Source organism: Leptonychotes weddellii, chromosome 2 (genome assembly GCF_054177405.1).
Source record: "Leptonychotes weddellii isolate Sample4059 chromosome 2, ASM5417740v2, whole genome shotgun sequence".
NCBI lineage: Eukaryota > Metazoa > Chordata > Mammalia > Carnivora > Phocidae > Leptonychotes > Leptonychotes weddellii.
Genome location: NC_138370.1, coordinates 2,171,799 through 2,184,968, shown reverse-complemented (window position 1 = coordinate 2,184,968; position 13,170 = coordinate 2,171,799). Strand labels below are relative to the sequence as shown.

General features: G+C 40.8%; 1 protein-coding gene across 1 annotated transcript in view; it reads left to right on the top strand.

Moving 5' to 3' along the window:
- The first annotated feature begins 11,359 nt into the window (after positions 1 to 11,359).
- The window catches only part of CSMD1 (CUB and Sushi multiple domains 1), a 347,261-nt gene continuing 345,450 nt past the window's right edge, over positions 11,360 to 13,170 (top strand). Inside the window, exons 1-2 of the mRNA XM_081812881.1 lie at positions 11,360 to 11,570; positions 12,802 to 13,128. Of these exons, the coding sequence (XP_081669007.1) occupies positions 11,360 to 11,570; positions 12,802 to 13,128 (538 nt within the window). The remainder of the gene's footprint in view (positions 11,571 to 12,801; positions 13,129 to 13,170) is intronic.

Below are 13,170 nucleotides of genomic sequence, written 5' to 3'. Positions count from 1 at the left end.
TGGCTGATGTTACCCATCAAGGAACTGTGTACATTCTTTGAGATGAATGTTTTTGTAAAATTTATTAATCATGGGAAAGCCAAGGCCTACGGCTCGTATTTTTTGGTAAATTCTAAATCTAAGACTTCAGAATGTCACAAAAATATAAAACCAGAAGGGACATTAACAATTACCCAATCTTATCGCCTTTGTTTCTCATAAAGATTAAATAATGTACTCAGGGTTTTAAAGCTGGCTTCTGCTACAACTGAGATAAAAATTATCTTCATCAGTGAAGATTGTGTATTTAAATGTGGTTGTAAATTTCCCTTTATTTCAAAACTAAGGAAATCTTGCAGATACTTAAAAAAAAAAAACAAAAACCTGTTCTTCTGTGTCTTTGAGAACCATAAATTAATCTGGAGGCGTGTGGAAGAAAACATGCCCATTGCATGAGAAATAGTTGTAGTAAATAAAATGAATGTTTGGAATGCCTTATTGTAAGTGTTTTCAGCACGTGCTGTTCTTAATAACAACAATAACAAAATGAAAGTAATGCAGGTTTTACTGGAATTTCTTACACTCCAAAGTGAATTCTTCACAATGCATGAAAAGAAGAGGGCGCAATTCTGATTACTGACAGAAATTAGTATTTCTCTGCTCGTTGCTCCTCTATGACCCTGACTAAACAATTAGCCGAAGAAATGTGAAGGAAAGGTGGGAGTACCCACCTTTGATGGACTGGAAATTAGCAGTCCCTGGAAGGACAGGATACGCTGACAGTGGGAACATTTAGGGAATGGGGAGACCAGGCAGGAAAAAGCACCAAGAGAGGGGTGGATCTCTGCATTTCTCTCCAAACGAGATGGCACACCCAAGGGCACACTGATGACCACCATCCAGAGAAGACAGGGCAGGACATAGTGTGGACCCAGAAAATTCAGAGAGAGAAAACATACACATGCGTCATCCTCATCAGCAAGATGCTTTGTGATGCTTCCACGATCAGCAAGTGTGGCAGAGGGTCTTTTGATGCTGTGAACCCCCCCCACCCCCCACTCCAGCAGGCTTCACGGGCAGACAGAACACATCTCTGCTGCTCAGGATGGGCTTGACCATGTTGAGCAGTAACAGTATGAACCGTCCACCTCAGCTTTCCCAAGACTAACGGTCCTTGACTCTCAGGCTGAATGTTGGCGATTTGTAGACAACAGACCAAAACAGATCAAAACCCAACGTAATCACCAACACCTCTCCCCGGGTTCTCCTGTGCCAGATTGCTGGTCCAGGAAACCTTCCCTGTCTTAAAAGCTGGGGAAGTGAAGGATCAAGTTTGGGTCCTGCACAGAGCAGCAGAGAACATTAGCTGCAACAGCTTGCCCGACAACGAGCACGTTGGCTACTCACTCCCTGATCCTGAAGAAGACCTTGTCATCACCAGAAGTTTCCCGAAGCTCCATTGTTATCTCCTGGTGTGCTCACTGCTCCTCCTTCCTGTCCAACTCCAACAATCCCTAACCCAAGAAGACCCCCAGGCTTCTATCCTTCCATTCTTGTCCTCACATAGTTAGAAAGTTGGTGGAATAAACACAAACCAGTGTCCCGAGAATTGTATACTACTAAAATCAGAGAATAATTTTCCTTTTGGGCTTCATAAAAATATTTTTCACTAAAATGTAAACAATATTCTCAGGAGTATTTTTAGGAAATATTTATGAATGGGAAGGAGCCATAGCTTCTTCCTTTTGACAGTTCTCAGTATCTGCCGGTGGCATAACTCCGAAGCCAAAGTCAGTTGGAAAAACTTTGCCAGAGAACATAAAAGCAAATCGATCCCGACCGAATAAAGACTCACGTGTTCTACAGTCAATTGACATCATGGGCATCACAAATCTATAAATATTGTCTCTTTCACACCCTTATATTAGTTTGCCTGGGCTGCCATAAAAAGGGCCACACATTAGTGGGCTTAAATTTGTTCCCTGAGAGTTCTGGAGGCTGCAAGTCCAAGATCAAAGTGCTGGCAGGTTTGATTTCTTGTGAGACCTCTCTCCTTGGCTTGCAGATAGCAGTCTTCTCCCCGTGTCTTCCCATGGCTTTCTCTCTATGTGTGCCTGGCCCCTACTGTCTCATCCTCTTCTTAGAAGGACAACAGTCCTATTGAACAAAAGCCCTACCATTATGACCTAATTTCAACTTACGTCCTTACAGACCCCACCTCCAAATACAGTCACATCGAGGGTTTGGGCTTCAACCTGAATTATGGGGGGGTGGGTGTGGGGGGCTTATAATGCATTCCATAACAACTCTGAAAAATTATTGATTAGCAGTTAATTCAGTACTGTGTTCCCAGATAATTACTTGCTATGCAGATATCCTGTGTTGCCAACTCAGGACAGAGCCATATGCTTGGATAAAATGACATTATCTTATAAGATGAAATGTCTAACAAGAACACATGCCTGGGTAGATGATACGCCAACTCTGAAGAGGTGACCTGATGAAATACCCGTGGGCCGTGCCAACATTCTTCTCCAGAAGCAATTTTGGGTTTGCTGTAATGCACAGATAATTGGATAATCAAGTGCCCAAATGTTGTGCCTAATTGTAGAGCAAAGTTGAAAAAAAAATTGGCCTCGAAAATGTTTAAATTATTCATTGCTAAATGCCCATTTCAATCACAAAATAATCTTTGTAAGCTAGGCATAAGTTATTTATTTTAATAGATGTAATAAACATAGGATGTTTATCTTTGGTATTGAATAGTAAATAATATTCAGCAATATTTAGTGGAAGAAGTTAACATCCCATATCTATCTTAGTAAAGCAGATATAGGGCATTTATCTCTAACGAGTGTGGCTTCCTATCTCTGAGAAAAACTGGCTAGGAAACACACTTGGAAGAATTAGTGAGTTTATATTCTAGGGCTGCTAACTCTAAGCGTGTGGAATCCTATGAAAAATGGCGCCTTTCATGTTGGTACGGCTAATCTCCTTAGGAAAAAAGTTGATAACAGGACAAGTAATATATTAAACCTATTCCCTAGTTTCTAAAATTAAAATTGCTTTTTATCCCCCTTGAATATGCACCTCTTTCTCTTCTTTATGATCAGCTATCCAAATGTGCTTTCAAGCCCATGAAATTACAAATCAGTTGGAAGTTAGCCAGTTAAAGTGTACATGTAAATTGCCACCTACTCCAACAAAAGCCTTGGATCTCCTTGATTTTTATGGCAGAATGAAGAAAGAATAAAGAAGGACCCAAATAGTTTTGGTTCATTATATCCTGATGCATTCTCTTATTTTTCTTTTACCTAATTTGTCATTTTTCTACCTACATGAAAATCATTTTAGTAATACTCACATTTACTTTTATTTGCCTTAATTATTCAACTCCCCACATATTCCCAAAATAATTTTTAAAAACTTATTTCTATTTCTTTTTTCCTGAAAACTGAACACAAGGTAACAAAATATTTAAACACTGTCCTGGTGAAAAGTGCCAAACATATTAAAAATGGCTTGATGTTTGAGAAGTGATTTGTTTCCCCATTGAGATGATATTTTTGGTAGGAACTAATTTCAATTTTTAATTTTGCCAACCTTTTGTGGCAGATGCTGTGGATTGTCTATGCAAATACCATTTATAAAAGGACTGAAACCATTTTCCTTTGTTTTTCTTCATGGTGGAGTCTGCTATGACATTTCCTGGATCTTTCAGAGGTAGGAATGGCCAGGTGACCTGCCAGACACAAAGAAGGATGAACAGAAATCATTAGATATGACCTTGGTTTTGGTTTGGTCTTGGGGTTTTTGGCTTTTGTTTTGTTTTGTTTTTAAAAGAAAAAAACCCAGCTTGCTGCCCTCATGGGAAACCTTGCCTCTCCACTTCCTCCTGCCTTGAGACTCAGCAGCCACTTTACACCAAGAGACAGAACCCTCCAGATGTCAGCCAGCAAGCCCAGACCCTCATTGCCGATGCAATCCTCTGCCTCTCTGCACTTCCAACCTCTGGGTACATGAGGAAAAGAAAATACTCATTAATTTCAGTCAGTGTTCATTGAACCTTTTTGTTCCTAGCAGCCAAAGGCAATCCTAATAAAACAAAATTCACAATACTTAGTGACACTTTTACTCTGACCTGTGAAAAAGAGACTATTGTAGCTTGCGAGATGACCTAGCTGTTTTTGTGTGCAGGTATAATTTATGGGTAGATTCACTGCACCCATGGGATCATTTCCATGGGATTATTTTTAAATAGACAAATATAATAATGCCACTTTGGTGTTTCTCTTTATGCATAAACCTTTGTTTTAGTCTAACTTAGGGACCATTATTGGGAAAGAACTCCAGTTTCCCCTTTGATAGCATGCATGCGATGTGCTTATTTAAAGATTTTGTTTTTATTTATTTATTTGACAGAGAGAGAGAAACAGCATGAGAGGGGATAGGGTCAGAGGGAGAAGCAGGCTCCCCGCCGAGCCAGGAGCCCGATGTGGGACTCGATCCCAGGACTCCGGGATCATGACCTGAGCCGAAGGCAGTTGCTCAACCAACTGAGCCACCCAGGCGCCCGCGATGTGCTTATTTAGAAATATGTATTACCAGAGGTTAGTCTAAATAAGTCATTTTTTTTTTTTTGGACTTTTTGTATCTGCATTCTGGTGCTGACATGTGCTAGGTAGGAAAAGGCGTGCTGCTTGAGAGAGGAGGGGTGAGATTCTGGCTGCTTGCTATTCACCCCCCTGCTGTCCTCTGAAATGGTCCCCCAGGAGGTGCTGCGTCCTTTTGAAAACTGCAGCCTGTCATCCTTCTCCCCTGACTAGGGGATGCCTCCAGTCCTGCTTGGAAGCCACTCCTCCTTCTTCCCTAGGCGGGCCTTCGCAGTGTAGATAAAGTCCCACTGGAAAACACTAGAACTTGTGACTGGGAGGGGTTGGAGCTCCCTGTATGATGCTGACGTGTAGGCAAGTCTGGGAACCACTGATTTTAGGGAATCAGAATGCAGAGGCCAAGGCAAAAAGGGGTCTGTTTAGAACTTTGCTAGAATTAAGAACACCTCATTCCTTTAAAATACAATAGTTAATGTGTTAAGCTCGAAGCTCAACTAGGAAAGTCAACTTTCCTATTTAACGGGAAAAAACGGTTCTACAGAGGTGTCATGAAAATTCTCAGATTCTGCATTCTGTGGTGATAATATATAACTGAATGATGTAAGGAGCAGCCTTGCCTGAAGTTCTAAAGGTGAGGGGCTTTTTCTTTCTTTTGGACTTCTTTCATTTTGAAACCAGGGGGCCAGTAATGCTGGGTGTTGGGTAAGATGATGGAAATTAACATTGCAAAGTAGAATGTGTCCCGAGGAACATCTCATTATGACCCAGGGGGAGGATGGCAGCCACTGAGTCTGGACTGTCCCTCTCTTGTCCCTGAGCCCGGGGGAGGGTGGCGGTCACTGAGTCTGGACTGCTCCTCTCTTGTCCCTGAGCCCAGGGGAGGGTGGCAGTCACTGAGTCTGGACCGCCTCTCTCTTGTCCCTGAGCCCGGGTGAGGGTGGCGGTCACTGAGTCTGGACTGCTCCTCTCTTGTCCCTGAGTTTGGGCAGCTTCCCTGGGCTCTGCTCTTGGCTGAGTTGCTCTGGACCCAGCCTAGCTTCAATGTGAGCATCACTGCCGTGGTTTCAATGTAACCTTTGTTTTGCATGACCCACAAGATAAACATTCAGGGATGAACACAAAATATGTAAAAGTTCAGAGTGTAGTTTCCTTTTGGCTGCTTATTTTATTTTAAAGACATTTGATACATAGTACTAACTTCAGAATGTCTTCAAAATGACAAATGTCTCACCAAGAGTACTACAATGTTCATCCATAGTCTGTTCAAAGTACTTAACTGGAGACCTCTTGAAGATAATTAATTATTCTTGGGCCTAGTACCTTAGCACATGAGATGTGCTCCACAAATAATTTTGGAAGATTATCAAAGAGAATAATAGATCCAAGTTTCCATGAATATGAAATAAAAGATCTGTGACTTGAACCTAGATTCTCCATGCAGTTCCCTTTCCTGTAACACACGTTGCCCACCAAGCGTATATACACAGGTTGTTAGAAGTTAAAATCTTCATGATAATCTGGGATTGGTGTTCTTGCCAATTTCACAATAAACTAAGAAACAATTGCTCATCACGCGTGGTTTCTATAGCTCTTACAGCATGATTATCATAAAGTATAATGAAAGAATAATATCCTAGTCAAGGTCTAGAAGTCTTGCATTGCCTGGTCCTTGACTCCCTCATTGTTTTTCTGTTTTGCTTTTCTCCCCCTTTATCACCAGACTGTAATCACACTTGGTCTCTAGCTGTTTGTCAGCCCTGTCAGAGAGATTCCTCACTCAGCCCCATGTTTTAGTTTTGCTCACTGTACGTGCAGTATTCTGCTTTCTTATACTCATGGATGTGTCCTCCCTTCATATCTCTGCTCAAATGTGAATTTCAGAGAACATCCCTGGATGATTCACCTGAAACAGAACCCTTACCACTCTGCATTCCCTCTTACACTGCTTTCTCTTTCTTCGGTGAATTTATCACTGTCTGATATATTTTGTATTATTTGTTTATTTTCTGCTGACTGCCCTAAGCTACAAACTTCACAAGATCAGTGACTTGGTCTGTTCGTTTTTTGTTTTGTTTTGTTTTGTTTTGTTTTGTTTTTCTTTGGCCTTATAGCTAGAACAGTCAATGTACTGTGCTCAAAAATATTAGTCACAGACTAAAAAATTGGGCAAAGGCTAGTAACTCTTTGTAGGGAAAAAAAAAAAAAATCAGCAGCCTGTGAATAGTTAGAAACTCTGTACCTAAGCCTGGTCAGACATCTCAGAAGTTCATTTAAAGAACATAACAATACCACTATCCACTTTGTTTCAGGAACTATTTTTAGAACTAGCAAATACAAAGAAAGATATGGATTAGTCATCATTCTGGAAGAATTTACAGTGCGATGGGGTAGAGAGACAAGTTCACAACTAAAGTCAGTCCTGATTGGATTAGATCTAAAACCTCTACAGAAAAGCTACCTATCAATTCTAAAACAGGGAGCAAAATCTGTGCTGTGGGAATTGGAAAGCGCTTTAGCAAAGAGGGATGCCATGACAGGAGAAGAGGTGGTGTCTTCGATGGGGGAGATGAGAATGGGAGAAAGCTCGGTAGCATGAGAAATCCTGGACTGTTGAGTAGCCTCTGGCTTGAGTGGGAGAAATTTAAGTTGAAGACATGAAAAGTATTTGGAAAATGCACACTTTTGCACACTGCTTGGTCTCTTTATGACATACAGCACCTGACAGGTGGATCTACCTTCAGGTGCAGTCCTGTGGGCTGGTGGAAGAAGACAGGACATCCCCTAGAGTGTTGAGGAGAAGATAAAGAAGTGAGAGCCAAAAACAATGAGGCCCCAATATGTCAAAAAAAGTTGTATGGATAGAGTTTGATAAGGGACACAAAACCAAGATACTTAGTTATGCGAAGGAGCCCAAGGGAACTTAGTTACTACCGAAACACACATTCGTTCATCTGTGCTTCTACTGCCCTGTGCTGGGGTCATGGCAGGTGCAAAGATGGTACAGAAAGAGAAATAATCAGCCAGGTCTCCTTTAGCAATGCACCACACCTCAGGTAAGTGTTGGTGAGCAGCTGTGGTTTCCTGGTTCAAGAGGTTTGCATTGAATTGAACGAAATTGTGTTTTATAGACCAAAAATTGTCAAATGACTGACAAATTCATATGGTTCATCTTACTATTTCTCATGACCTTTCTCAGAAATTTACCTCTAAGCTTTCTATGCTAATCTATTTGCACCCCTCTATTCTCCAGTATCTAGTCCAGAGTGATATCCTGTTTATGCAAACATTTTATTCTCTCCAGAAAGACCACATGAGCGTGCCTGAAACAGGCCACCAGGCTCCTTCATCAATCTTGCTGTTTGCTTCCTATGTCATCTAATACTGATATGTCACTAAAAACAAAAATGCTCAGATACATCAAAAGAGCACATTGTGAATCCAATTACTCATTTATTATATAACCATTTACAGGCATAATATATCTAATAAAAATTAAATGTATTAGAGATGAATGGTAAACATGTGATGCCAAAGTACTATAAATATTTTAGATCAATTTTTAAATTTCATTCAAAAATAAACACTTCATGAAACCCAGAAAAATTAATTAATATGAAAAAAATTGATAATGAAATAATATTATTTAGTACTTTTAAAGGTCATTGTCAAAGAAAAAGAACAGCATATCAACAGGAATATTATGGAGTCCCCAGTAGACTGATATATGAATCTTCCCCACTGCTGAATGAACAGGATCAGAGAGGCAGTGAGGATATAATCACAACCGAGTATTTTCTTTAGGCCCTAATTATCATATCCCATTTCTAGATTGATAATTTGGAAGAGATATTTTGACCAACTTTTTTGTTTTTTCTCTAGGGGCTTCAATCTGTCAACTGATAGCAAACTCTAGTATATGTTTCCAAAAACAAATCTCAAGGTCATCTTTGAGTCATCTTTGACATCTTACATTCCATTACATATGGGAAGAGGTTTGATGTGGTTACTGTATCAATGTCAACACTGATTCTTCATCTTCCATTTGTTTTCCTGGCTCTGAACATATGTAAAGTAGAGGCAGGTTCTCAAGTGAAGGCAATGTGACCTCCAAGGGAAATTTCAAAATCTGTGGATTTTTTCACGCTCCTTGGGGGGACAAGAGTGGGCACAGTGTGTAGGGGTCAGGAGTGCAGAATGTCCCCCAGGAGCCCCCCAAATGAGGTTTCACATGGGAGATCTAATCAGGAACCACGTTCCTATTTCTTCTGTGGCTGAAGGGTGAGACCTACTTGCACACACCTACTGATACCAGACCACGCTGCCTGATCGCTAGTCACTAGTCTATGCAGAGCACCTAATAATGGATGTGTCGGACAGCCCATTGCGTTCCAGGCCAACAGAGCCCTTGCATCTGGACCCATGAACATCAGCATCTTTGGTGGAAATACGTGACCACAGCATGCTCTTGAGCCTCAGCATGAGGAGCGGGCAGACCTTCATCTGCATCCACACTGTGTGTCAAACAACAGCAGTTTTTATGTCTGAGCACTCTGCAGTCAGGAGTTCTCAGACTCAATTAATGTAGAAAATTGTATTATCCCACATGCCGTAATTTATTTCCTTGTAAGAAGAAATTATGAATTTTAGTATCACAGAGGCCAAACAAACTCTAAACAAAGTCTAAGGTTTACTAACAATCACAGTAATGGCTAATATTTTGAGCCCTCTATACTGGGTACTTTATGTGAATTACATTGTTTAAGTCCCTCAGCTGTCCTTGGAGGTAGGAACTTGTCGCTGAGGATGTATAAATGAGACTTTGAAAGACTAAATTGCTTATGATGGCCAGGCAAAGCCCGAGCGGCTCTACACCAAGTCTGACATCCTGACTCCTGACCTCGGTGCTGTGTCCTTTGCCAAGACTGTGGAATGCCCAGACCCCTACCCAACTGGGGGACCATGCCAAATGCAAGCTCTTTTCTGTTATGAACCATTGATATGAACAAAACAAAACAAAACTTGATACAAGGCATCCCAAGTGTTAAATTCAAGTAAATCCACTCCTAGCTCTGTTCAAGTCAAGGCCAGCAACTTGAACTCCAAGGTCTATCCTTAAGGAAACGTGTTCTCTGGAGGTTTCTTTGGCCTGTGTCACATAAAGGAACACTTTTGTTCTTATGTAACCATTAGCATAAGGGTCACCTTCTTTATCTGATAGCCTGTCAGGTTAGCGGAGCTTACAGAACCTGTTACCCAACACCTGCTTTTGTTTCTTTTGCAATTCTAAGAAAACAGATGTGTTGATACCCTATCTATTAAAAATCTTGATACCATTATGATATTACAAGTTGATTTCACTTCTTTGATATGGCTGAACACTCAAGTAAAGTTTCTCCTCTCAAGTAAAATAAGCCATCCTGGGTCAATCTCTGGGTGTGTGTCTGTTCCCTACACCATAGACCACCCAGAAACTCAGTCCTGAGCCAATCTACAAACATCCCCAACATTGTGAATTTGATTCACAAGTGGTTAGATTGCTAATAAAACCTGAATTTGAATTTGTGCTTGGTCACTACAAGATAATAGAGTAAGCCCATGGAGAATTTCAGCAGGAGGACCAGTAGATGAATTTTTGATGTGTGCATGGAAACCGCCCTGTATCTGTTGAAACTCACTTTTCTCCCTTCCTCCACTCACCAGTCCTGCAGAGCGATCTCTTACACTTATATTCAGATCACATCATATCTCATCCTAAAACCCTGCCATGCCTTCTTCCCACACCACTCTGCACAAAAACCTGACGGGCTGCTCATGGGGGGTCCCTCCCTTCCTTTCCAACTACAGAACCAACCACACTGGGCTGGTAACTCTTTCTGAGAAGGGCTGATTTCAGACTTCCTTTGGGGCTGATTTATACTTTGTTTCCTCCCTTATCCATTATTCTGTAATCCTTTGAACTTCTTCATTTTGCTTCAAACCACCTATGGTGATCAGAAATCATAGACATTTAAAAAATTTTATTGTTTCCCTCCATATAATGTGAGCCCCAAGAGTGGGAGAATTCTGTCTTGTTTGTTCAGTAACTGGTTACCTAGAACAGTGCCTGACACATAGTTGGCCCTCAAAACATATTTTTTGTATGAATAAATAAGAAACATTTTATTTAATACATTCTGTGTAGTTAACATTTAAGACAGAGCAAAGGTTGAAATATATGGATAGTTTAGTTGCCTTTGTATCCATCACATTTTAATGCAAAGGGGCTTGGTTCTGCATAGTTTCTTTCTGTCTGAAGACCATTAATATATTCATTTTGTTTCATAAATGAGTTTTAAGATTAAGGGAAAGAATATTCAAATGGATTTATTGATTTCAATATTCAGTAGTGAATGAACAATCTTACTTGTATTGTTTATATTTTAAAAAAGATAGATTAAAACAGAATTGGTATTTACATTTTAATGGCAGCGATCCTGGACAACATGTAGGAAGTGTGTGGGCCAGGAAGACGCATCTATTAATTGTAACATTCGTGTTGCCAACACATCTGTGTAGCCGTTCGTCTCCCTTAAAAGACAATAAATTAAGTACCTTTCTCTCAATTTAAATTACACCTTTTTTTTTCAGGCTTTTGTAATTCAATGTTAGATGAACAGAGCATGCTTTTGAAACTTTTAACAGAAGCTATGTTTTGACCAGCAAAAAGTAATCACTCGTTCACTTTCTAAATCGTTAAAAGAAAAATATTCACTGTGTATTTTTTCTTCATGGTTCATTTTTCTTTCCCATTTTCAGAAATTGAAAAGGGAGGATGTGGGGACCCTGGTGTCCCCGCCTACGGGAAGCGGGCTGGCAGTAGCTTCCTCCACGGGGACACGCTGACGTTCGAGTGCCAGGCAGCCTTTGAGCTTGTGGGGGAGCGGGTGATCACGTGCCAACAGAACAACCAGTGGTCTGGCAACAAGCCCAGCTGTGTATGTGAGTACTGTGCCTGGATGGGGCTGTTCCATCCTATGACTGCCAGGCCTGGGGAGAGGGAAGGAAAGAGGCAGGTGCCCCTAGAAAGGGGGCAACGTTCAGAACCTCTGGAGAATGCTTCATTGACCAAAGAAGCATGGGCGTTCTCAAACACCAACTTCCTTGCTTTGCTCACTCAGGTAAAACTAATCCATGCTATTGTTCCATCTCCTACATAAAATGTAGCTGAGAGCTCTCTGCTAGCAAGAACAGACCATGCATACAGAAGCCTTGCTTCCCTCCAGAGCTTCTGAAGCGGGTTGGTCTGAGGCATCCTCAGGCAATGGACTTGATGACTTTGATAATGTGCTAGCATGCAAACACCAGTTGTGAGTGTGGGTAGCATCAGCCTAGGGTTCATAGAACTGCCTGCTTCCTCATAAGTAAAGGATTCTAACAAATAGAAACAAAGTACTTCATGGTGATTTAAAAGCAAGATTTTTTGGTAACTAAATGTAGCATGTAACTACATTGTAGTAACATTTTGTAACAAATGTAGCATGAAACCTGAAAGACAAATTTGGAATTATATGGAATAAAAAGCAAAGCCACACCATAGAAATAAATCCAACAGGTGTCCTCTCTCTCTCTCTATGTATGTATGTAAACTGATTTTAAGTACACACTCTTAAAAGATAAATGTTCTGAGAGATTTTTATATTATCCACCCAACACATGGTCTGATTTTCTGAGTTATTTTTTATTAATCATTACCTTATAACTAATAAAAAATAATAACTTGAAAAAATTCACTTTAAAGGCAAACATAAAATATAAAGAGAAAAGTTATCCTAGAAGACTAAACAGAACGAATATTATTTTCTGGAAATTGCTCCTGTTACACAAACACACCTTTTCGTATTAATGTTTGCTCTTCCGAAGGCAGAAACCTATAACTAGGAATTCTGATATTTGCCCCAGGTGTCCATGAACTCGGCTTGGACCGTTTCTGAGTCAAGCCTATACTCGATTATGTGCGGACTCTGGTTGTGGTGTGTACCATGAAATATTCTATTTACAATTTAGGGAAAGATGGGATGTTATGGTACAGAATTACCAATTCAAAAACAGGTGGATGATCCTAACTCTCTGCAGGTGTGGATTGCCTTCTGAGTAGGTCGCCATTAGTTAGTTTCATGTGGCTGGTTATTTGTGTGCAAAATTGTTTGAAAATGTGTTTGTGTCTTCACAGTTTCGTGTTTCTTCAACTTTACTGCATCATCAGGAATTATTCTCTCACCCAATTATCCGGAGGAATACGGCAACAACATGAACTGTGTCTGGTTGATCATCTCCGAACCAGGAAGCAGAATTCACCTCATCTTTAATGATTTTGACGTGGAACCCCAGTTTGATTTCCTCGCGATCAAAGATGATGGGGTTTCTGATATCACCGTCCTGGGCACCTTCTCAGGCCATGAGGTGCCCTCACAGCTGGCCAGCAGCGGTCACATAGTCCGCTTGGAATTCCAGTCCGACCACTCTACAACCGGCAGGGGGTTCAACATCACTTACACCAGTAAGCAAGCCTCCCCCACAGCACTTTCAGGCCCCTTTTACG